At 44.8% G+C, this 24,396-nt stretch overlaps 2 protein-coding genes across 4 annotated transcripts; both read right to left on the bottom strand.

The window, feature by feature from the left end:
* Positions 1-1,534: 1,534 nt before the first annotated feature.
* Positions 1,535-3,069, bottom strand: LOC145901923 (hippocalcin-like protein 4). Its single transcript, XM_082989740.1, has 3 exons — positions 2,825-3,069; positions 2,250-2,418; positions 1,535-2,031 (listed from the first exon to the last, which is right to left on the bottom strand). Exons 1-3 carry the CDS (start codon positions 3,031-3,033, stop codon positions 1,813-1,815), a joined length of 597 nt encoding a protein of 198 aa, XP_082845866.1. The 5' UTR covers positions 3,034-3,069; the 3' UTR covers positions 1,535-1,812.
* A 2,200-nt stretch (positions 3,070-5,269) lies between these two features.
* On the bottom strand, positions 5,270-23,546 carry LOC145902268 (uncharacterized). 3 transcript variants are annotated; one of them, XM_082990169.1, is made up of 15 exons: positions 23,363-23,546; positions 23,217-23,305; positions 22,758-22,899; positions 14,227-14,406; positions 12,378-12,557; positions 11,977-12,102; positions 10,034-10,148; positions 9,575-9,734; positions 8,299-8,370; positions 7,992-8,121; positions 7,818-7,876; positions 7,428-7,580; positions 7,014-7,156; positions 6,683-6,816; positions 5,270-6,361 (listed from the first exon to the last, which is right to left on the bottom strand). In XM_082990169.1, exons 1-15 carry the CDS (start codon positions 23,441-23,443, stop codon positions 6,281-6,283), a joined length of 1,845 nt encoding a protein of 614 aa, XP_082846295.1. In that variant the 5' UTR covers positions 23,444-23,546; the 3' UTR covers positions 5,270-6,280. The 3 variants fall into 3 exon arrangements, with proteins under 3 accessions (XP_082846295.1, XP_082846296.1, XP_082846297.1); XM_082990170.1 differs by having other exon boundaries at positions 10,067-10,148; XM_082990171.1 differs by lacking the exon at positions 12,378-12,557.
* Between the last annotated feature and the right edge of the window lie 850 nt (positions 23,547-24,396).

Below are 24,396 nucleotides of genomic sequence, written 5' to 3'. Positions count from 1 at the left end.
CTGAAGTGGCCTTGCGGAGCAGTAGAAGGAAATTTAATTTTGTGCATATTCAAGATGCATACAGGACACTTAAACGTAAATAGGTGATTTATTTCTTTGCTACAGAGCAGTGTTGCGTGAAAGCACCCAAATTAAAAAAACGATCGAACGGCTTTGTCAATCACAAACCCAAACTGATCAATAGAATGGCGAATTGCAGACAAAATATTGTGAAAAAAATATGCATCAACAAGAACTCGTCACAATTGGCATTTATTGCGTACATATTCGTGTACATGCCTACATATACTTGCTTTCATATAAATAACCAACAGTGCCTTCCTGAAAAAATATATTTAATCCTATGTTGATATATTAGCAAATTCTGGTTAATCAGTTATTTCTGTCCGTTAAGTATGAACTCTTGAACTCCTCTTGAACTCCTGAAAACTCTAAGTATTGCAACAGGACACTGTATTACGATTTTATGCAACCCAAATATGAGCGTTACAAAGGCTCGAGTTTTTTCAATTAGAGATCAACGCCACATTTAGAATGCTTTCATCCATGGCAATTTTGGGTATCTTATTGATTGTTACTGGCATTTGCCAATATTCACATACATTGGCATTAAAAGATCGGCATGTTCTCACATACTTCGGGTCAATGATGTCTTTACCACCCTGACAACTTTGAGCGCACTGCAATACTGACTTAGCTGTTCTTTGTGTAGTCCCAAATACCTGGCCCGATTTTCCATTAAAAATGTATTACCCAATACGATTAGCATCACATATTGCATGGTTTGACAACATTAGTGATGTTTGTCATGTACTTTGGCTTTATTCTTACCGTACTTCTAAGCGAATGGAGCGACATCGTCCCACAGCAAATACAGTGAAATCCTCCTACATATTGGTCACATGATTTACGTAAGGCTTATTGATTGCAATCCTTGTCAACCCGGCAGTTATCAACAACGCATTATTGCACTGATACATGTATGTACAACACCGTTTTTTTTATTGTTTTTACGTTTACTTGTTGAACAAAGAAAATAATTTTTATGTTAGCAGCAGACAGATGGCCTCTGTTTCGACCTAATAGGCCTCTTTAATGCAGATTAGTTTGACTATTTTTTGACTATTAGACAATCTTGTCCGCCAAATGGCAAGGCACAGACTTTCACTTTGTGGTGACTATACGCCCAACATTATCCGTTTTATTTAGTTTTTGCTTGGCCATGTAGCTGGCAAGATCAAGTCTGCAACAGTCTTATTAGATCTTATTAGATCGAAGCAGTGGCCACCTGTATGCCGCTCACATAATCCGTCTTACTGATTCCATATTGCTTAAATAATTTTTGTTTGGCGAAATGAGGTGTTTTTGCAATATTTCACTGTTCTGACATAATCGTGCATGTACACATGATTTTCAAAACCCCATGCAGAGTGTTTTGGGTTCGGGCCAAAAATCTAGCGCCTGACTGCAATTATGGTTACTGCTACATGAAAGCTATCACTTCTTGTGTAAACCGGACAAATTCGAACAGATGCATGAAAAGCAACATTAACATTTATTACAGTTTGCGAACAAAAGTGCAACGAAGCACTTTTTCAATTTACGACATAATATGTTATCATACCACAATGAACGTTCGTTTAAATTTGATACAAGTTAAGATCGAATAAAATGGGCCAGACGTTGCACCAAGATCTTGTACTGTTCGTCATTTGAAGACCAAAGCAATATGGAAAACAATAAAAGCTACAACTTGCAAACTCATAACAGCAGCAAACAGATAGCGCTCCAAGATGCGGTCCACTGCACGCGTTAGCTATATGGCCCGTCGGCTTGACCTTGACCTCCAACTTGCAGAAGCATGACCAGACTTGGATCTTGACTCGCCGCAATCTTGAACTCTTCGACTGTGATTTGCTCGTCGCCGTTTTTGTCGATCCGTGAAAAGATTGCGTCTACTCTCTCTTTCGCCGTAAGTCCATCCGTGACAACCCTTTTCATCATATCATCACCCACCATTTTATAAATAGCCTGTTTGTGAGGAATAAATTTGCGGATTAGATATAGTCAATCGTTGATGTAATACTAAGTAGTATTTTGCGTCTGGAGATGAAGGGATAGCAAGCTTTCGCAGATACTTTATATGATTAAATTTGATTAAAAGTACATATGTTACAGGTGACAAATCGTGAATAGTCGATGTGATGGATTTAAAACCATTGTATCTCGTACATTTTGTCATCGCTAACCTGTATGATGTCAAGCATTTCGGTTTTGGTGACGTGACCATCCTTGTCTTGGTCGTACATGCTGTAGGCCCATCGCAACTTCTCATCGAAGCTGCCGCGTGACATCACCGACAGTGCGCAAAGGAATTCGCGGAAATCGATCGTGCCGTCTTGGTTTGTATCGAAAGTGCTAAAACGGTTGAAGTTGTGTTTTTTGCATTACCTTGTCGGCTCGCATATGGTTCATTAAAGTGAATACGTATCGATTCCAAGATGACTAATCGGATTAGTATTGAATTTGGGCTAGTTCCAAACTAGATAAGCGTATTCTATCCACTTGGGATTATTTAACATGATAAGCTGCTGTCATAATTTATGTATAAACCTAAAAAGTGCAAGACTGCGCTGTACCAGGGTACTGATGATTCTTTACCCATCTATCAGTGTTACTGTTCGCTTAACGCCCTACTTATTTTACGCTGTGTGCCTAGACGGAATTTTCACCCTTTTTAAGTTTTGTGCCCTTAACGGTTGAACGTGTTTAAAAATGTTATATTTGTAGTAAATAATGATTATTGTGACCTACGCGCCCTTACCGGAATGCGTGCTCCGCGAATTTGGATGCGTCGCCACCGGGAAAGAACTCTGAATAGAGTTTCTTAAACTCCTCGAGGGCCAGGATACCGGACGGGCAGTCCTTCTTGAACGACTTGAACCAAAGATTGACTTCTTTTTCTGTGAAATCTGTGTTTGACACCAGATCTGTGAGATCCTTCGGCGTGAGCTTGGAGTGCTTGTGACCCATGATATATTTTGATTTTATTCAACTATCCACAACCTATTTCCTGAACACAAATCAATACGTAACCACTTCACTTTGTGTCGTACAAATGCAATCTATCTTCATAGTTAACAGCAACATACGCCTCGGAAAGAGAAGTCGCGTTTATAATCTCAAAATGCGGCACCTGATCCAATATCATTACTTCACACGCTTCTACAACACAAAATCCCCACACTCGACAATATTGCTTTTGTTTCGTGGCAGATTAAGTACAAACATAACGGCTCTGACAGGTGCTACACTCAGCAACCGTCTGAGCCGCAGACGGCGATGCTTATCAACGGAAGCGCCTTTGCAGCAACAAAACACAATTGTGCTCTACCTGTCTGTGCCATTTGAGCATCTCGTATAGACATCTAACCGGAGAAAAGATTGGTACTCCAACCGTGTGCAGTTGTCATGCACACAGACACTTACCATCTAGCCATTTACAGAACTTATGAATTGCCTCGGGGGAATTTTACTCTAATAAGCATCTCAAGTATACAAACGCTGTGACAAGTTAATTGCTACATCTCCCGCTGCCACTTACCGTTCCCTCTTTAATGATTTAAGTGTGCACAACATACAAGTACACCGTTTTCCATGAGCGTAAGTTTCGCATGCGTCGAAACACTGACGAAGTATAAATATTAAACGCACCCTTATCAAACACAAAGCAAAGTAAAGTCAACGAACACTAAGCACGCGATATTATAAACTTGAACACGTCTTTTGGTGTATTTTAAAGCTGCCTTTAGGAAAAAGGTCTTCTCGCTCACTTTTCCGTTACTGCCTATCCAGCGGGCTGGCGCAAAATGACGCATTACTCGTCTGATACGTCCCTTTATCACAGTGTTCCCCAACCGGTGACACTAGAAAGTGGTACGCGTCGAAATTGTTTTACCTCCAAGTGTTGCGCAACAACAAAATGGTTGGGAGTCACTGCTTTATAACCTAACTTTCTAAGCTCAATATGGCACCGTGCACTCTACAGCAAAGCTCTCTGTCACAAAATCACACCCACCATACTGTTCAGGTGTCCCAAGCACTAATCGACCAATATGGCGTATTTTGAGCAACAACGAAGCATCATAAGAAGAGCCAAATCCATCTGCTAGCAGCATATGGGCAAGTGTTCCCCTCTAATGCATGTCTAGAATTGGGATTGAGAGATTACTCAGTCACCGGTGCGACATTCGAGTGGATACTGCGCAGATTATGGGCCTACTCAGTGATCAGTCTTTCATTATCCGCTGAATCCCGAACCTACATTCGCGTCGCTAATTGGTCGCTAACACAAAAGGAGGCCTCGCGCGAACCGCAGAAGATTCTGTTTATTTGGACGGTTGACCTTTTTTGCAAAATTTAACGTCGGCGCTTGTATCCGTAAAACGAGCAGCTATAAACAACACATCCCAAATAGTTGCTGTTTTCAAAATTCCAACTTATATTATTGTAGCGAACATTGTTTTAAAACCGTGTTTTACACCATAGATTTGTCATACGAAGCTATAAAACTACCGGGTTTTAGGTGACAAATTTCCCTCGGGAAATCAAAACAGAATTCGGGGTTACTTCAGGTCAACAGCTATAAAACAAAGTATTTTTTCGAGACAAACATTTCAGGCAAGGTTTGCGTAACCGTGAACCTAACTTAAGAAACCATCATAACTGAAATCTTTCCACTGACGGGGACTAGTTTTTTGTAACTGCTGATCACCAGTTGCAAATCACTCGTAGATCCACTGCTTTATACTGAATAGTACTGGCTCATCTGTCTGTCAAAGACAAAATCCGAGTTTTCTTTTGAAAGCAAATCGGCATCCGCAGGGAATACTAACACAACGCTGGCACGCGAAGTAGTTCACCCCGGACGATTTAACGTGGAAGGTCTTATTTGACGCTTTGTTGAATGTCTATTCGTGCCACAAAATCCATTATTATGAGACCGCCCAAAGCAAACAGAACAATTTCTAAATTATTGGGCTTCTTTTTTTGTATTCCCGCTAATCATTTACCGCGTTTATGTTTTTTTGGATTCAGTTTAATGAAATTTGTATTCCAAATCACACGAAAAAGATTTAACATGCGGGGACGATGCGTTTCGACCCTTTACAACGTGGATCCGGTATTTTAATAGAGCAGACACAACCTATAGCACGATTGTTACTGCGTGTACACAGGATTACTCTCTCTCGAATTTCACAAGTTCCAATCTCTGCATCGATGATACTGTATTCGTGTGTATACGACGAACTTTTAAAAAAGAACAGAATAAGAACAATAAACCTTCCGATTCGTACGCGCAAGAAACATAATATGATACAACGTCATGTTATTCGGAAAACAAAGGATTTCACAGACACATAGTGGCGCAAAAGGGAGGCGGCGGCGGAATACGAAGGAAAATATTACCTGACTTAATTCATTGCGGGGAGAAATAATGAAAAAATAGCCAAACGTGTGCGAAGGAAAAATAAAAGCTTTGCTGGTTTGCTTGTTTTGCTGCGAGGGCCGGTTCGATACCAAGCGGTTAGGTAAAAATGTACACTCTTTGCAGTTGTGGTACGGGAGCACGCATACAACGAGACTTGTGGTACACATATAGCATGGTAGGAAAGGAAAACTCGCATACCACGATAGCACGCAATAACCTCGAACGAAAAACAAGAAAAAAAAACAGCTTTAGGTCGTATTTTAAACACTGAACATAAACGCTGGCTGCGGGAGGGTGAATGACGGTAATTGGGAAAATGTAGTACGTTTATTTCTCGGACTTGGACAAAGCGCGAATAGCGCCAAAGACGGGAACACAAGCATTCTAGGGGACTACAGTACGTTGTCACGTGATATTGCACAGGACCGATGGTGGATACGTTCAAGTACGTTCGTTTGATTCGACAGTTAAAGTACGGACCCGATATTACTGATGTAGTTAGTTGCTGCGAAAACGAATGCGGCTCTTGGACCGCAGGTCTCTGGTTAGATTCGAGGCGACTATTGGAGTTTACAAGACAAACGCAAGTTTGAAAAAAAACAAAAGAATTAAAACGAAAAAAGAGGGGCGTCGTTAGGAATAAATAGACAAGTAAAAAGCACACGTGGAATAAGAAATTCGTCGGCGGGCGCGGAAACACATATCTGGATTTGAATAACGGCACACCCGGTCGTTTTGACTTGCTACGTTGCAATTGGTTGTAGAATGGCTGAGCGGCGCCATCACGTGTCACTCGTCCAGAGCTGCAATGTACCGCTTAAGGTCGCTGGTGAGCACCTCACTGCCTTCCATACCGATCATGGCGGAATTCTGAAAAATATATATTTGTTTTAGCTTCTTCTTAGCTTAGTAAACGAAAAATATATATTTTTACAGAGTTTTATACCAGTTATATCGACCTCGCATTTCAATAAGCATAAAACGATACCAGTGACTATATACAATATAATACACAACGCGTATTTGTAATTGCCCCTTGTCTGTTTTACGGATTGTTTTTTGAAAGATTTGTCCAAAATGCATTTCGCTCTTTTTTGTATTGCTTTTGCAAACGAATTTAAAATTAGACCAACTTCCACAATTCTAAAAAAAGATGAGTTGGGCCAACCAACACATGGTTAAGGAGCTAACCTCGTCGTATCCAACAATAGAGTTGGATTCGGATTTTGGCGAAGGTTGTCCTGATGACGTGTTAGGTTCTTCCCCCATCTTGTCTTCGCCATCAACATTTCTTGGTGATCCGTCGGTGGGAGATGGGGTGCGGTCTACAAACAATCTCTTGTTAGAAGGTCCATGTATTGCTGGGCTCTGTTAAGTTTATTCGCCCACGAGAATTTAGTCTGTGAGCACCATTTATCCAGGGTGGTAAATGTACTTGTTGCTCGTATGAGGAGCCAATATCTTAAGGCATGTTGGATTACAAATATAGGTTGTTTTATAAGAATGTTTTGGGTAGTTTTACCTTTAGGGGCTCGGCTAAGGTTGAGTGCTGTCATGAGCGCCGACTCCTCGTGGTGTTGGATATCGTTGCTATCTCCTGATGCGCTCGAATTATATTGCGGCAATCCACTGGGCGTGTATTGCATCTTCTGAGATTCGAGTGGACTGCAGAAAAAATGATTTTTTTATTAGTCGGTCACAACAGTTTAGCAATTTGCCAAATACAGGTTTTCGCTGACGAAATCAAAATATGCACGAAAATTTATATCCTAATTACTAAAAAAAACGCGCTCTGAACGCACTGTACTACAACAAAGCACTAAACAGTTAATATTTAGCTGGTGTTTTAACACGCCTCCCATGGTGGCGTTACCCAGTAAACCGGTCAAAGGTAGTCGACCAAAAGCTGCCCAAAGTCCATCTGGCAACCTCTCACCTTTGTCTGTTGCGGTCGGTGACGTCAGTATACATAGAGGGTAGAACCACTGGTGCGGCTGTGATTGCCTGTCTTTCGGATTCGTTCATTTGGCCATACGTGTCCAACATCATTTTGGAAAGTGCGACCACGTCATCCCGATCTCGTCTTTGACTGTAAAAGTATCTTTAGTCAGACACGTCTAAACCGAAAGTTACACCGCTCAAATGCTGGATTAAAAAGGTGTTGTGTTTCTATCAACATCGACTTGGCCGGATTTCTACCCTTGTGTGAGTGGTATTGGAAGTCTTCGTTTGTGGTGAATTGAATTAACAAAAGTGGGCGTATATGAAATAGGGGCAAAGAAGGAGAGCGAAGCATAATGATTAGCTATAAAGAATGAGAACTTACCGTTTTCTGGTGGGTGGACTGACGAACCCGGTCATGTTTTCGTGGCTCACAAGGTGGTGCTGTGGAGATACAAAAAAAATAGTTCAACAACTTAGAAAGCGACGTAATGATCAAGCCCAAACTAAACAACATTTTCCTTAGATCAGAGGGTAAATACGTCACAGCGATATTTACCTTGAGATGTTCAGATCTGCGAAAGCGTTTGTCGCAGTAATTACATGGATATGGTCGTTCTCCGGTGTGGGTGAGAATGTGACGCTTCAGATGCTGCTGTCGGCCGAACATTTTATTGCAATACTCGCATCTAAGAAAAGTATACACCATGTAGTTTGTCGTGCAAAAAAAAACTGATTTTATTGATTTTCTTGTTGTGATCCGTAAGTTAAATTCCAATTTCACAACAGTAGTAAAAATGTTTTTGGATACAGTTTTGCACACTGTCTTGAAATCAAAAAAAGAGATATTGGCAGAATTCGCTTACCTGTACTCTTTTTTAGGCTTCTCCTTTTTGGCGACCATGTTCATGTGGGACGGTGGATATGAATCAGAATTACTACAGACAGAATGAAACGAGGTTAACAGAATCCGGGCGACTTTGCCAGATTGCTAAGCTGCAGGCTTTGCAGCCCATCGCACAATTTGCATACAATCGAGTGGTTTGGTTTTAGAATGAGGCTTTGTCGTAATGAGCGATATAATTGCCTTTACTAAGCAGCGATTAGTGGGCTTTCATTTAAAAGATTCTGGCCGCTTCTTCACGAGGCGCCCTGCCACAGAGAAGCGATAATTTTCGGGGCCAGGCTTGGAGCGAGGAGCTGTTGATTTTAATTTGAAAATGTGCTTTTTCATTCCATTGGAACTTTTGCTGGAAGTTGTAACGCGACACTTGTTGGCATGTTTTTTGGTCAGCCAGTAAACAACTTTTAATTACAGCATTTCCAATATTATTCGCTTTTGTTTGAAATTACATTGCTGCATATGGAACGCATGCATATATCGATGCTTGTGAAGAAAGCCTTATAACATATTTACATTCGAAATTAGGTAACTACAGACCGGGACAATATGTCAATACATTTAAAGTCATCACGATAAGTCAAAAAAATCCGAAGAAAAAATATCATGTCGAGTCGCTATTCGGTTGTTTGCATGGGATTTTTTTCCGCCCGAACGCGCGACGCCGGACTTTCGCTTTCGGCGTTGGTTCCGTCGAATCGGCGGCGGTTAAAGGTGTGCAGATGCGCGCGGTGAACGGGAATGCGCGAAAATTGCCCAGGGCCGACAATAATCGAACATAACAAGTCCGTCAACCCACAACCACCAAACGGAACAACCAATGAAATGCTGCGGGATCGATTTCACATCATGGGGATCGCGCAGTGACACGTGGCCGTGTCGGAGGAAGGGGTCAGCAAAAGGGTATCGTATGTACCAGGCATAAATATTGCGCGTATTCACAGATCGCGGCAATGAAAGTTGGGGTATTTTTGGGCCTTTGTTTGTTCGTTTCATTTCTTGATACGTAGCCGAATCCGAATCTTAGGCGCACGTGAATGTGAGGCACATATTGTGTGACGGCTTCTAAAAAATCAAACCCCAAAACACCCGTGTTTTGTTTATAACAGAAGTACCACACATTTATATACACGCTTAAAAAATAAGCCCACTTTTGTATTTGCAGCTAATAAATTAGTATGTTAAGAATAACAAAAGTTGCCGCGTCAAACAGTTTAAATATAAAATTTATAAATTCTCACCCATTGACTGTGTGACGATCTCCGTTGCCGTTGGCGACATCTTGGGATTGTTGAAGTGAATAGTACGAGCTTGTGTGACGATCTGTGTCCAACCAGTGATCTTTCTCTCGAAAGTAAGCGGCCAACGAACTATGGTCGATTTGTTCCCGTTCGCTGGGGTCTGTAGAGGTGAAAATAGCGGTAGATTTAAACGCACAGCTTAACCGTGATTGTAAAGATTATATAAACCCAGACCTTCTTATTTAACATATCTCAAAAGACGGCTTTAAAATGCGGCTTGATTCTTTGGTACAATATACAGGTCAAAAGATTACAATCTATACCTTACACAGGTAAAAAGGAACCAACTTTTAAAACACTATTTCGTTTGTTACGACCAAGACAAGTGTACATGTATTGAAATAACTATAACGTCACTGAAATGCCTTTCGACATTTAAACAAACAAAAAAAGACTTACTGCATGGAACAAAGCCGGTTGAAATGTCATTACCTGCGACGTCATTCATATCGCGGCCGCCGTTCAGTTCGTAGTCATCGGCGTGGATGCCGTAGGGTTCGGCTTTCACGGCGATCTGCAATACGAAAGTTCGCAATAATTTTCCCCGAAAAGCTGATCCCTAAAGGGGTTCGTGTTCCGATTCGGATAGCTGAAGGCCCAAGGGCACACCGCGCGCCTTTTTTTCTTGCTAAAGAAATTCTTGTGTGAAAAAACTGACACCGATAACAAGGCGGGTTAGGAAAGGTGTCGGCGAATTGCCCGCGGCTGCAGCGAATTCATATGGGCCTAGATTCGACGTATTTATACCCGTTGATCAAAATCTTTCGAAAAGATACTTTTACCGTCGCATTCCATATTTGGTTCATTCCACGTCAAAAGTTTATTATTGTCATACAATACGTTCTCCCGGTGAAGTATTTTGGCGACAGAGTAATGAACGCGTTCACAAATATCAAAAAAAGACAATTATCTCTGGAGTTGGTCACGCAGTTTGCAGAAGACGGACAAAATGCAAATAGCGCCCTAATGTAAGTCATGGTGCTCCAGAAATAATCAAACCACGGCACGTCGGCGGCTGCATTGGGGCGAGCCAGGCCAGTCGGTCATCTCTCTAAACGCGACCTATTTGGATGTTTTCCTTGGAAGCGCCCCAGGACACGTTCGTCAGTGACATCAGCAGCCGCACGAGCGAACGCAGAAACCTTCGGAAACGCCAAAGCGTGCGCGTCGGGGTCGCGCACATAAACAGGCGCGTTTTGCAAGCAATCGCGACAATCCATCTTTTTTTCTCGCCACAGATGGCGATGGGGAAACGCCAGGGTCTCTTCGTGCTTTCCTCTCAACGGTCTTGGGAGGAATAGCTGGGCCGTGCGCAACACTCCCCCCGAGGCTGGAAAACTCTCGACGCTTTAAAATAATTCATGGCCAGGCGGAGGCGGTGTGGTTTTTCACTGCGCTGGAATTTTATTATTCGTGGACGGAGGGTGTGCGAACACATGTATTTTAACTGTTACCATGGAACAAAACCGCATTTCAACGCCCAGAATTTCACAATATGGCGTCGCATGGATGCTACATAACGTTTGGGGGGCGTGCTGCTGGCCACGAGTGATCCGTTGTGTTAGGTTATGCGCGTGTACTGTATACCCCTCATATACAGTGACAATGTCGCGCCCATATTTATATCCACGTACTACATCAAGTCATTTGACCGTTGCTTAGCGCCAAGGACAAGAACACAACGAACGAAATGTTACGAAATAACCAGTATGACAGCCAGCAAGGAATAGATGGAATATTTAAAAGAACGCAGTTTGTTACAGGTTACGCTGTAGGAAAATCATCTTGATATGGCCAAGGTACACGGGGTGTTCCATGTGCCCGCAACCGCCTACGCAGAGGTTTTGGGCGGTTAACATGCGGAGGGGGAGAAAATGACAGTTCGCGGTATTACAAGGAGAAATAATAACTTGTCCTGCAGGAGCCGAGTTGCTTATCATTAAATAACACGAAACACATCAGCTATGATTTAATCATGACTCTATTGGGCAACCCCATGTCCCGTACACCAACATTCATTCGATTTTCTAGTGTACATGATGAATTTAAGAATATGCTCCTGACTCTTGTGTGAATATGATAAATATAACATAGTTTGTCTTGTAACGTTCAATATAGATTTACGCTCGTAAACACATTATTGGAAAATGCTTAAAAAAATTACTTGATATTTTTAACACTTTAGTTTAGTGATTTGTTTTCAGAATTTTTCGCACTGAGAGGCGTGAAAACAAAACGAATGTTGCAGTATTTTACGAAAATTAACATTGCCCATGGATATATTTCATTAGGTTTACAAATAACGATGAAAAAAACTAGGCTAAGCCTTTCACACAACGCACTTGTTTTGAGGTTTCCTTCGCTCTACCGGAGTCGTCCGTATCGGGGGATCCTGACGCAATGCGCTCGTCGCCATTGGAATGACCACCGGGAGACGGGGGGGTGTTGATCAACTCGCATTCCGGCATCTGAGGAAGGAAATATTTATAATAACAACGTCTGTAACAAAATTACTCGACTGCTCGAAGGCGGTGGAGATTACGATTTAATGAACAATTCATAAGTAGGGAGAGGGATATCAACTTTCCGAGTTGTAAACACTTAACGCGTGTCTCCATTGTTTTTGAGTATGTTCGCGCCCGCTATGTAATACAAGCCTAAATGCTGCTCGGTCATGGTCATTGCCTGTTATGGTATGCAAGCTTATTTTGTTACTGCCGCACTGGTGCTACTTATTGCCAACCTGATGTCCGTCTGATTCGTTTTGCTGCGGCCCGGACTTTTTCTTTGCGCTCAACTCCACCAATCCTCGGATGTCTTCGCCAAAATTCTGTCCCTTCCCTGACGTCTCTGTCACCCGCCCACGTGACATCTCACTCGCTCTACTTAACTGTGACAGCAGGGCCAGACTGGCGCTCGCACTCTGCAATAGAGTATGAATACACGTTATGTTTGCAGGAAACGTAAACTGCCGACACCTGTTCTACGCTATACGGTAATGAACTGAGCTGCCTTCTGTATGCCCTGCCATCTTGGACGGAATTACCGGTGTTATCGAGTTTATTACAACAAATGTCAAAATGTTTCTTTCTGTAATGGATTTCAATTCACGTCTTGAACCCAAATAAATACATGATATAAAGCCATGGTTAGCTCCCCCAACTTACGGTTAAGAACTGCTACAATGTATGCTAATGCGAAATATTATTTTATAAATAGCGTAGTCTTCAATTTTACGCCCACACGCTAAAAATACTTTATGGTTCGCTTGCATTCGACCACCGAACTTCTCCTTACACAACAATTTTGATTCCTTGTGGTTTGTGTTCCAAAGTGCATGGAATTTTGTATCGTCTGTTTACCAGGCGACTTCCCGTTTGCGCATTTGACCTGTTTTTTCCGAGCGCGAACGCGTTTCGTAATACATGGACCTGTTCGCAATCACAGGTAACCAAAAGAGAGAACTGAAAGCAGTTTGTGATCAGAGATGCTGTGTTTCTAACATAGACGACCAACGAACATGGTAAGAGCAAGCAAGGTCACTGATAATACTGGTTTCGCTTTTTGTCTGAGCAAATTTACCGAAAGCGATGTGAACGCGTGCTCCTGGACATTTGTACACGAAACGCAACCGCGCCGTTGCTACGGTTGGTGAAAATAGATGTGTTGGATCGTGAGTGAGGGAAATTCCGACATTCAAAAGTAATCGAGAAAATACTCCCGAATAAGTGTGACCGCCCGAGGTTCGGAAAAACTATTTGGCGCACGCGGAAAGTTGCATGGTTTAAATTGGCGCAAAGCAAATGAGGTAAACCTTTTTCCGTTTATTACATATTTTCCACAATCTAAAAAGCTATATTCAAATTTGGTTCGAGCCGTGCACAGCGAACAGTCCTATAGTTTGCCAATATTTCGCAAGGATAAGAAATGCCGGAGCTTTGGGAATACCACGACCATCACCACGACGAGGCGATTAAAATTTGAAATGGGTATCTTGCCTCAATATTATCAAACGCAAGGCGCGGTGGTCTGAGAAAATCCTCGTTTTCCCAAGCGCGGCCCTCTCGTCAACTCCCACGAGTTGGGTCGGAGGCGCCATTCTCCCCGGGGGCGCAACTGGCGTCTCACGGAAGTCGCCGTTTATCAGTTTTCGTCTCAAAAGCCGTCGGCGTCTGCAAGTTCCGAGGGCCTGCGCACTGTTTGCCCTACAAACGCGACGCCCCTCACCAAACATAAATCCAGCGACTGTTAGCGGTGAAACTAGTTGCGTGAGGAAACCCGACCAGTTTCGCAGTTTTTGTCTTGTTTTCACAGACAAAAATTCTGAATGTTGTCAATTCGCTCTGAATTACCAACAAAGACCAAGGTAGAATATTTCTACAACCAGTCCTGAAAAAATGACAAAAAATGTCACGGAGCGATTCGGACAGCTACCACTCAGAAGGCATGAATATTTCAGACTGTCGGGCTACTTTTCAAGGTCACACGAAGGTGCAGCGTTGTGAAAATGCGCGCAGCACCCGACGGGGTCCCTGCCTCGCAAACGCAATGAAAATACATTAATAATTAATTCGCAGTATGGGGCCGTGTACCTGTTGCGGGGCGCTGGGTGAGAGCTTGGGACCGGAATGCCGCTGTTGCTGTTGTTGTAACGCGCTACTTATGGCGGGCAGGGTGGATCCAGGGCTGGACACGTGGCCGTGCGTGGTGATGAACTCCTGGCACTTCTCCACCACGTATGGGATCTGGAGATAGCAGGCCGAGCACATGACCTGCATGAAATATTCCATGTTTAAAGATACCAGAAAGAACGACGGTCCAGAAGTTAATACATATAACCTATGGAATGTTCGTTATCGTGCAGTGTACCAAATAACTGAAAATAGATTACGGAAATGACGCGCCCGTGTTTCCAAATAAAACGTAGAGCTGGGTATCGATTCTAGCGGGTTCACTGACGAACATACGCTCAATTCCCTCGGGGAGTTCTATTATGCAGGACAACCCCTAACAACAATCCACAGGCATTTACAGCGCCCGTTGGTCACAATTTAGTCGGCCCCGGAGCGATGGCGACTCGCCGCCGATCTCGCAGGATCGTAAATCACGTGACGCACGATGGGGTTATCCATGTTCGGACACTGCCCAGTTGCGGTTCAGACCGGTTCAAACCTGATCTTCGCCGCGGGACGTTAAGGCCTTCGCAAAGCGACGCCAGGACAAGCGGTGGCGGGATCATCCGGGTTTCTGCAGGCGGTTATACACAAAGCGACGAACAACAAGTGTGAGTTTTTCGATGCGGATAACGCGTATCCACGTGTGTGTCGGTTGCGGGGGTATATGCTGCGGTAAACAAACGAACGGCAGGATGCGTTTGGGACAACAACAAAAAACAGTACATCCCCTTTCGAAAGCAAAACCCATACATTAGATTAGCCGCTTTCCGGTGTCGCCAGAAAAATAGCTGCCAAAAAATACGAAACAATCGTAAAACGGCGAAACCGGTTTGGTTGAGGGAAGGAGTATTGTTTAAAGCGAAACTGCACCGGGGGAATCGGTTATATTCTAACGACGTGTTTTACCGGACGCCCAAAAAAGGCGCAGTGTATTGAGCGCCAAGGGATATATCATCGATGTTTTTGCGGTCATTGGTCCCCGCCTAAAATAGACCAAAATTTCGAAACAAACGCGCCGATGCCTTCTCTCACGTCCGAATTGGCAACTCTTTAATAAAACAATCGGATCGCGCATCGTAGCGTAGGGTTTCCAAAGCGCAAGGGGGGATCAGCGACGCGAGGGATGATGAGCAGTGCGCTGACCTTAATAGAATCACGCCGACCTGGTATGTTCAAGTGCGTGGGTATAACGCGATTGTAAGCCACAAAACGCAACGAACTTGTTTGGATAAACGAAAAACCTTTCGTGGAAACAAAGTACTGAATCGATACAAAATTGTCGGATAAACGAAAAACTTTCCGACATAAAAACCATTTTCTTTGGTGTGTGCAACGCGGTCATTACACAAATGCAGTCAAAACAGGCTCTCCAAATAAGACGAACCATTCCCAGGGATGAAATGCCTAACGGACGGAAAAATTCAGTCAAAAATGCAGTCAGTCAAATAAAAAATACGCTCTTTGAATAGCGTCACACAGGACAACAGATGGCTAAGGATGAACGGATTGGTAAAGGATAGTACATGCGTGAGCACTGATAAATCTGCGGTTATTCGCCCAGTAATTGCGTCGACGAAACCAGCACGCGGGAGTTTAACATTGAATGTATAGGTTGTGTAGCGTCTACCGCACCGACCACACGATTCATTTCCCCACTTGTACGATAACGCGTCAATCCAGTTTAGGTGCAGACCTCAGGCGGTTTGACAAAGAAACCGGTTGTTTTTGTGCACAAAGTGCTGAATATCTAGATATCCGGAGATTTGTAAAAAATGTCTTTTGGAAAAACATAGGTAGCCGACAGAATATCTAGGAAAATAATCAACGCAACTACAAATCGCTACGCGAACGTCGAAATTAGCATACTGTAGACCTGTTGCCTAATCGCTTTTGTAAATCCATCGCCCTGCGTACAAGCGGGGAGGAGGGGGTCCTGCACATGATTGTCGAGCGATTCGCTGGAGAGCCGTTTTTGCTGCAGAGGAAGCGGGTCGCGGCGGGAGCAAGGAAAGAGACAGGGCAGCCGCCGAGAGGAAAAACCCGGCGCTGGGAGTAGGAAGGAATAATAACCCGGCTAGGCCCCTGCGCGCGGTTCGCCCTTAATGGCCTTTCATTATTGCGGCAAAATAGAAAAGCAAGCGAGCGCGCATATACAGGGCAGATAGCATTGATCGCCGCGCCAGCCCGCGGGGTATTCGCAAGTGTCGCATTACGAGCCCAGCCTCTCCCGGGGCCTGCGGGGGAAGCATCAGAAGATGATTGTGTCGGGTCGAACGGGCGAGACAAAACTAAAACTGTTCCTGCCTGGAGGACGAATTCCTTGTCCCCAGGAGACGTAATCAAAACTCGAAAGTTCGATAAAGCGTAAACACGTATATCCCGGCGCAAATGACTGAAAAAACTGACATCAGCCCATCCGGGCCCCTATGAGCATATTAACCTATGCTTAGTATTAAAAAAAGTCGTCCGCTCTTTGAACGGATGAAATAACCAAGGTTGATATTATGACATAGAAACCTGCCATTGCAGCCAATACGTCGCCATGAGGCTTGGGCAGTAGTCTGGTTCGGTGAAGGTCGACAAGTGGGCGTTTGGACATTTGGCAGCCCCAAGGGTCGCGCTCGTCGGGCCGAGTCGGGTACGTGCCGCAAAACGTGACGACAGGCCTTCACAAGGTGAAGGAACACGTCACGAAGAGCCAGACGGGACACAGCTGGAGGTCACTCGTATCACGTGGTCTGCTGTTGTCTGCACATCGCAAATGTCGGCGATTTGCAAAAAGGTGTCGAGTACACGCTTTTCATCACATGGGCCGTTTTTGAGGTCAATACGTGGCGATATTTGGAGCTTGGGTATGAAGATTTCCAGAGGGTCAGGGAGGGTCTATTTAGGTTGACGAAATCAAGACAATGCACTTATATATCCATTCATAGCTAGGGTCGAACTAGTATGCAAGCTAAGTAAATGTTTTTTTGAATCTAAAAACGGCAAATACGTTTACTCCAATGCACGGCCAATGAAAACAAAACGAGTCGTTTCCCATCATAAAATTAATAAAGCCAGTGGTTGTGTGGGGTTTGTCCGTGGCAGGATAAACGGTCGTGGTTCCATACTGCAGCGCACCGCCCCATATGTTTGCGAGTGGCGCCCGATTCGTCAGGGCCCCGCAGCTTGCAGCGGAAGGAAGGCAGCCGGGCGAGGGCGAGAGAAAGAGAGGGAGAACTGCGGGCAGGCGCAGAACCATCCATAACCAACCTCGTACACTAAACTCACAGCAAAGAATGGGGACGCAGCATTGTGGTGCGTTTCCCTACCCAAACGGCAAGGCCGGATGCAGCGGCGCGTGTGAAACGGAAGTGCTAGCTCATACGCGTTTCCACGCAACGGGTCAACAATGGTACCCAATCCCATGTGTAAATGTATGCACTGAAGTCGGAAAAGGATTTGGCACATGCTATTGTTGCATTATACATGCACGTCATTAGACCTTATGCTTTATGTTATTATCTCCGCCCGTCACAGCAACGAGCGCACTATTAGGGCGACACGTTTTCGGCATCAGGGAGCCTAAATACACGCGGAAAGACCGCCGCGTTCCAAATTGCATCGCGCACGTAAACATATTTCCTTAAAAGTGTAAAACGCTCGAGATGCGTGCGGGGTTTGCGCACACGAGTCTCGGCGCATGTGGAATGCGCGATCCGGACGGAAGACGCGTTTCCCCTGAAAGCAATTACCAGACACCCCTGTGAGAGCCGCTTGCACAATTTGCATCAGTGGCGTGGATCACGTGATAATGGGTTGCAAACCCTAGCATCGGTTTGCGCCTCGACGATTAATCAAACCCGGGAAACGGCGGCGGGCGTTGACAGGTGGTGGACGCGTGACGTGGCGCGAGTGTCACTAAAATGATGCAAGCGGGCCGCATGGAATGTCAACGCGCAACTCGATCAAGTTGGCACGGGGACCCCGGCGCCTTGTCAGGATCGTCAGCGCTAAAGGGTGGAAGTGAACACAGTATCTGGAATCGAGCGCTTTTAGCAAGGATGTATCGATACGGGAAATTCTGGGTTTGGGTTTCGACCTGCTCCAAGTATTACATTTACGAAAAACATGGCCATAAAACATTATCGTTATTACGGAAACCCATCTTAACGCTTTTACTGCGTTTAACCCCAACTTGCGACAAAATCGTTTCGCATACACATGTTTACCTTCCAGCACGTTTTGACCACTGCATGACAGTGAACAAAGACTGTGTAGACGAAGGCAAATTTGAAGGTGCGACGCACGCCAAAGCAGTGAGCACTTGTTATTAAAGTACCTTAGGCGCTGTCGACTGACGGGGATTAAGCATTGCGGGGACAGCCCTGGGCGATAGACGAGAACCTCATCTCTTCGGCAGCAATTAAACGATCGACCTTTCCTAGGATCGCGACGAGGAAAACAACGTGCCTACGGGGCAACGGCTTCTGCTTGCCACGCCAGCGAGTTGTTTTCTTCGTACCTCGACCAATCATAAGCGGCCACCGTCGGTCACGTGGGTTGGCGTGCGCTTGGCCGGGGGCAACCGAGCCAATAACGAAACGAAGGTTGATTGTTAGTCGGGGAACATGACAGTGATCCATTTTTATATGCCTAGCATCAGATGATGTTTTCTGGGTTAGACTTGAAGGACTCCGCCCTTTTAAGGCTCTGGGACTGCAGACCAAACAATTACAAAATTGGTTCTTGCGCCGGCGCAAAGCCAGAAACCTACGTCAGAAAGCGTGTTCTCGTTCGAAAGCCGAATCTTTCCACACAAACAACGTTTTTTTAGTTTTTTGCAAACACGATTCAAAAGTAAACGCTAACGTTGTGTTCGCGGAGATAACAAAACGAAACGAAGCACTTTCGACACCCACGAGAACAAGTCGGGCCACGACGCCGGCCCGCAGGTTGGATCACAAAGCGTGATTCGACTCGACTGGGAGTTTTGCACTTTCAGAGTTTCAGGGGGCAGAGCGCAATGGCAATTGCTGATGTTACCGCTGTCCTTGCATACGCGGTTTCGGTACAGCTGTCACGACACGCTGTCACGAGTCACAAGACTGCGATACCAAGGCCCGGGACACCACATGAGCTGGAATGCTTGTGACGAATGTTTTCAGGGCGGGGTTCGACGACAAAGCAGGGGGACGCAGCACGTGTCGCGGGGTAAGACTGTATTTGCGCATCGGGACATGCGCGGCGACAAAGCACCTCAAATATTTGAATTCGTCGCAAAATAACCTGACGCACCCCCAGCCCCTCTCGCGCACAACTGGCCATCGCGCACGTTGCGCAAACGCTTTGCCTGAACTATCAAGCGCCTTGCGGTTTAATCGCCCGCCCCCCTGTAGCCGGGAAAGGGGGCTTTAAGTGCTTCGCGCCAAGTCAGAGAAGAAACGCCGGGGAGCAGATGGTGTCAGGAGACTCCCAGCACCAATGCCCAAAGCGTCGGGTTGAGAGGTTCCGTTCCCTCCTCCATGGCAGTGTATGTGCGCGCGCGCAGGCGTATGCGCTGCAGTGACAAGGGGCCTGGGCTGGATCGAGTCGGCCTGTCTAAACACCCTCCGCGCGCGCCCCGGGCTAGCAAATAACTGCCTATGCGATCCGAAGTGGGATAACCGCCGCCTGTTGCCAAGCACCACCGGGACGTGTTCGCGAACTGGGTGCAAAGACGACCGCTGGCGTCGTTGTGTTTCTGTTGCTGGCATACAGCTGCCGGTGGGTACGGCCTGGATCCAGTCCCGTGGGAGTCGACGAAACGGGCACAAATCTATCAGGCGCCTGGTAGTACAGGCTTGGACATGCTTTCCTTTCGATAACAAATACCGCTGGGTCCAATTTCGGCGGGACGCGGCGGTCTTTTACGGGAGTCCAGAAGGCCCTCTCTCTCTCTAATCGATAGACACACCGCCAGAAATACATAAGCAACGCTGTTCTCCCCGCTGGTGTTTCCCGCGAACTCTTCCCATGCCAAGGACGCGCGCTAAATTTTCCGCGACAGAAAAACCCCTCGGTGGACGCATGCGCGGTGGAATGCAATCAGGAACAATCGTCTGGCATCAAAACGACGCACGGCAAAACAATGGAAAACCCTTTCTCGAAAATAAGAACTGGGAGACAGTGTGTTGACCAGGCTAGTGTCGAGACGGGTAAACAGTAATTTACAAGACAGTAAACAGAGGCAACACGATGCGATTTCCCCAACGCCCACAAGACGGCCCCAGGGTGTGCGCTGCTTGTGAGTCAGAGAGTTACATGAACACGCCAAACAACTTATACAAGTCGATACAGGCGCGCCTGCTTTGACTTAAGCGCGTGACGTAATTAGGGAAAGTCTTAATAAAACCAATAAGTCCGGGAAATGTTGTGGGTAATTTTTTACTGCTTTGTAAGTTGTGTTTAAACATGCCAACCCTGACAATAACTTTTTCACACTTAATAAATGTACGTAACAGAGGATTTGGCAACAAAATCACAAGAAACTGAGACCAATATTCCTTGGTAACTATAATAGAAACGAACGGTTGTTGGGAATATTACGCATATTTTAAGACAAAAATACCGAGACAGTCACTAGGCTCGGATTGTGTAATGTCTTGCGTTCGTCCAACGAACATAATGAGGACAGTCCATTAGCAACGCTCCCTCGATTTCAAGTCGCTTTGGGGTAACAACCATCACGGAAAAGGTAATCGAATCTCACCCCAGGCACCAAGTTGCTTTAAAGTTGACCCAGCGAAACGGTAAAAAATCACAGTCCGGTTTAACAGTTCCACCCAGGAGGTTCGAACAAAGCGGTCGAGGGCATGAAGGGGGTGTACGACCTCCCGAAGTACACATTCGACGGCGGGACCTCACAAAAGGGCGCCCAGGAGGGTACGCCCCGCGGGGCCATTGTGTTCATAACGCGCGGGCTTTGTGTGCACTGCGCGGCGCGGGGCGTCCGGCACTCCGCGATATAAAAAAAACGCGCGCCTGGATCCTGTTACTGGACCTCATTAGGCGACCGACAATGGGTGCACTACCCCACAAACCTCAATGCGCGTATGTTCGCTCCAGACGAAGAAATGTAACGGTTATCTAGGGACAGACTGGCAATCCCGCAGGGGTACTCGGGTCGAGCCCACTTTGTGATTAGGCGACTGTAAAAATGGCAGCTCCATGTTATATTTATGGCCCCGCTCTGCGCGCTAAATCACCCCGAAATCCGAAGCAAACCCTTGCAACGGCATATTGATCCGATTAGCTATCGATTTGGAAATATGCGCCAGCAGTAAAAGACGTTCTCGGGGTCGAGGCGGGTGCATGCTTTCTAAAGCGGAATGACAGCAGACGAGCGACCGGCAAGCCAGCGCCCAGCGAAAACAACGGATATGCTGCAAACCGTCTGTGATGGACCGTTTCCTGTGCGAATCAACGTGTGAACACCAACAATGCGTGATACCCACCTAATGCGACGCGCGGCGGTCATGTCCAAACTATGCAGTGCATCCCTAAACAGACCTAGATGCAAATCGGATAATTCCGTAGTCGTTCGCGCCAAGGCAAAATGAATCGAACGCATTTGAATTAAACAAATCTCTTGTTGTCGCAAACAATGGAAAGGCTCGATTAAAATACACCGCCAGGTTAAATTTACATCGTTGGGTCCACAGAAATTTAAATCGTAGAAATATAAGTTAGGGTCTGTGACCGTTGCCTGCTCGGGGCGTTGACTGTAAACTTCTCTGTCCAACTCTGTACAACGGACACAAGCCACCAGCAAAAACTGACAACATCGGAAAAACACATAAATTGATAAAGGATTTGTTGGTAAAAAAAATCAATAAAATATTAAATAGTTTTCAGCTAAGAAAAACTTATTTTGACAACGAGGAACGATGCGCGTTATGTTTTTCCTCGTGGTGTGGAACGTGCGGAATTTAACAAGAAACCGAACGTTGTTGCAAATTGCGACAAAGGGTGAAGTTCCCTTGGGGTTGTAAAGCAATTTAGTTCACGTTCGAATCGACAATGTTGCACCTACGCGACGCGACATGCTGGGTCGTTGTCATTAGTTCGTGTGGTCACCTAGCGCCAGGGGCTATAGCCGTTGTTGCCCGAAGGCCGCAAATTAACAATCCCATTAAACCGACGACCCTCCAGCGATGATCGGTGACTCACGTACGGACGTACTGCAGAGCGGTTCAATCCGCCAAGCAGCCGAATATGGTAAATCAGTTCACGGCCGCGGCTCAATGACAAAACCGGGTCAAATGTTCTTTTGCCAGTGGCAGCTGCGGAAACTGTGTCACAGACTATATTTTTTAGTACAGTCTAAAGCAACCCACTTAAAGTCCATGATATTGAACAAATCAGACTGTGAATGCTAAATCCAAATGCTTTTATGCGAGACATGCAATTTATCAAGTGCTTACCTGCATAACAGTGCTCTGGCTTAGGCACAATTGTGATGTGTAGACAAAATCAAGTATTTTTGAAAACCCGGTGCTGTTAACGATCATTGGGATGTCGATGATGCCCTCAAGTTTTTCTTTTGATGGTTTGCCAAACAGATCCCTGCAAGAAATTCCAAGAACAAATGTAAAAATCCTAATGCGAAAATCAGTTAATTGGTTTCAAAAGAAGGACTGATACTTGTACCCATTTGTGTTGAATAAACACACTGGATTCTTTACATGAGAAAAAAATGTTTTCAATTATTGTTTGAAAAAATCTGCCATAGATCTAAAGTAACTAACTTAGCCTTAGGTTACATATTTAGACCAATTTGTTTCATGATGATAATTTACCTACATTTGAATTATTTTTTTTAGAAATAATATCAGCATACACAGCCTATTAATTGAAACCAAGCAATAAGCATAGAATTTTACCTGAAATAGCCCATTGCCGATGCAAGAACATTTACATGTGCTTTGAATAAATGTCCCTGCACTCTAATGGTGATGTCACACAGCGAACCCTGCAAGTCAAAAACAAGGATAAAATCTTATATAATGAAAACATGTGAGTGACATACCTTCAATCTCTGTTCATTTAAGCCCAGCAACAATGTGGATGGATGTTCTGCAGACTCACACACATACATTCGAGTTGCCATGATGCCAGTTTGAGTGATAACTGTTGATAGTGTTTCTTCAATTCATAACAGTAAAAGTGCAACTGTTCAAACCACCTTGTCACTTTTTATTCCAAATGCACATGTTTCTGTACAAAACAGAATTTGTTGAAAAAGTTACTTATCTTGTTATGCTAACAACTAAGCTTCGCATTATTATTCAAACAGAAGTACAAATAGAGACATTCCATACAATAACAAACGAAGCACTAAAACAAAACAATCCATATCCCTGCTGTCTAGAGAATGTCAACTATACTTTAATCCGCCTTAATACCAAGCCTGTATGGTTTGCCACGAATCACCTCTGCAGGTCCAGATCCCCTCGCACACTGCGCGCACATACAAACAAGTCCCACTACCATATGACGCTCTACCCAATCGAACCCCCAGGTGAAGCAAGAGAAAAAAAGAACGCTTGCGGGACTCCCCGCTTTGTTTCTCACGCGTCGTTGCACAGCCAGTCGGGCGTGACGACAGCAACTGTATTGCAGAGGTTTAGTTAGTTTGCAATGGTTTAGTTAGATTTTAGTTTATTTATGGGAAATGTCAACCGACGAATTACTGTTTGTTAAGAACGACGACATAACACAAACGTGTGTAAAAAATATTTTGATATAAATCGAATAATGGTAGCTAGTCAATACAACAACTTGCGACTTGATCGAGCCAGGTGTCAACAACCCTACGTTGCTTCCTGATAATGAACAGCAGTAAGAAAAGTTAATAAAATTACTATAAAATATTTTGACTGTTAATAGACTAAAATATTTTGCGAACCTCCGACATGCCTAAAATACATTAACACACCTTTTTATTTCACCACGAGATGGGGTCCAAGTGTCATAGTCAAGACTCGTGCGCAGCATGCCACAAGTTTGAATTCCAAAGTAGTTCGTGTCGCAACTGGCAGCAAAATTATTGAATTGACAACA

Source organism: Ascidia mentula, chromosome 5 (genome assembly GCF_947561715.1).
Source record: "Ascidia mentula chromosome 5, kaAscMent1.1, whole genome shotgun sequence".
In the NCBI taxonomy this organism is placed as follows: domain Eukaryota; kingdom Metazoa; phylum Chordata; class Ascidiacea; order Phlebobranchia; family Ascidiidae; genus Ascidia; species Ascidia mentula.
The sequence above is the reverse complement of the archived record's forward strand: the minus strand, read 5'-3'. Positions and strand labels throughout refer to the sequence as shown.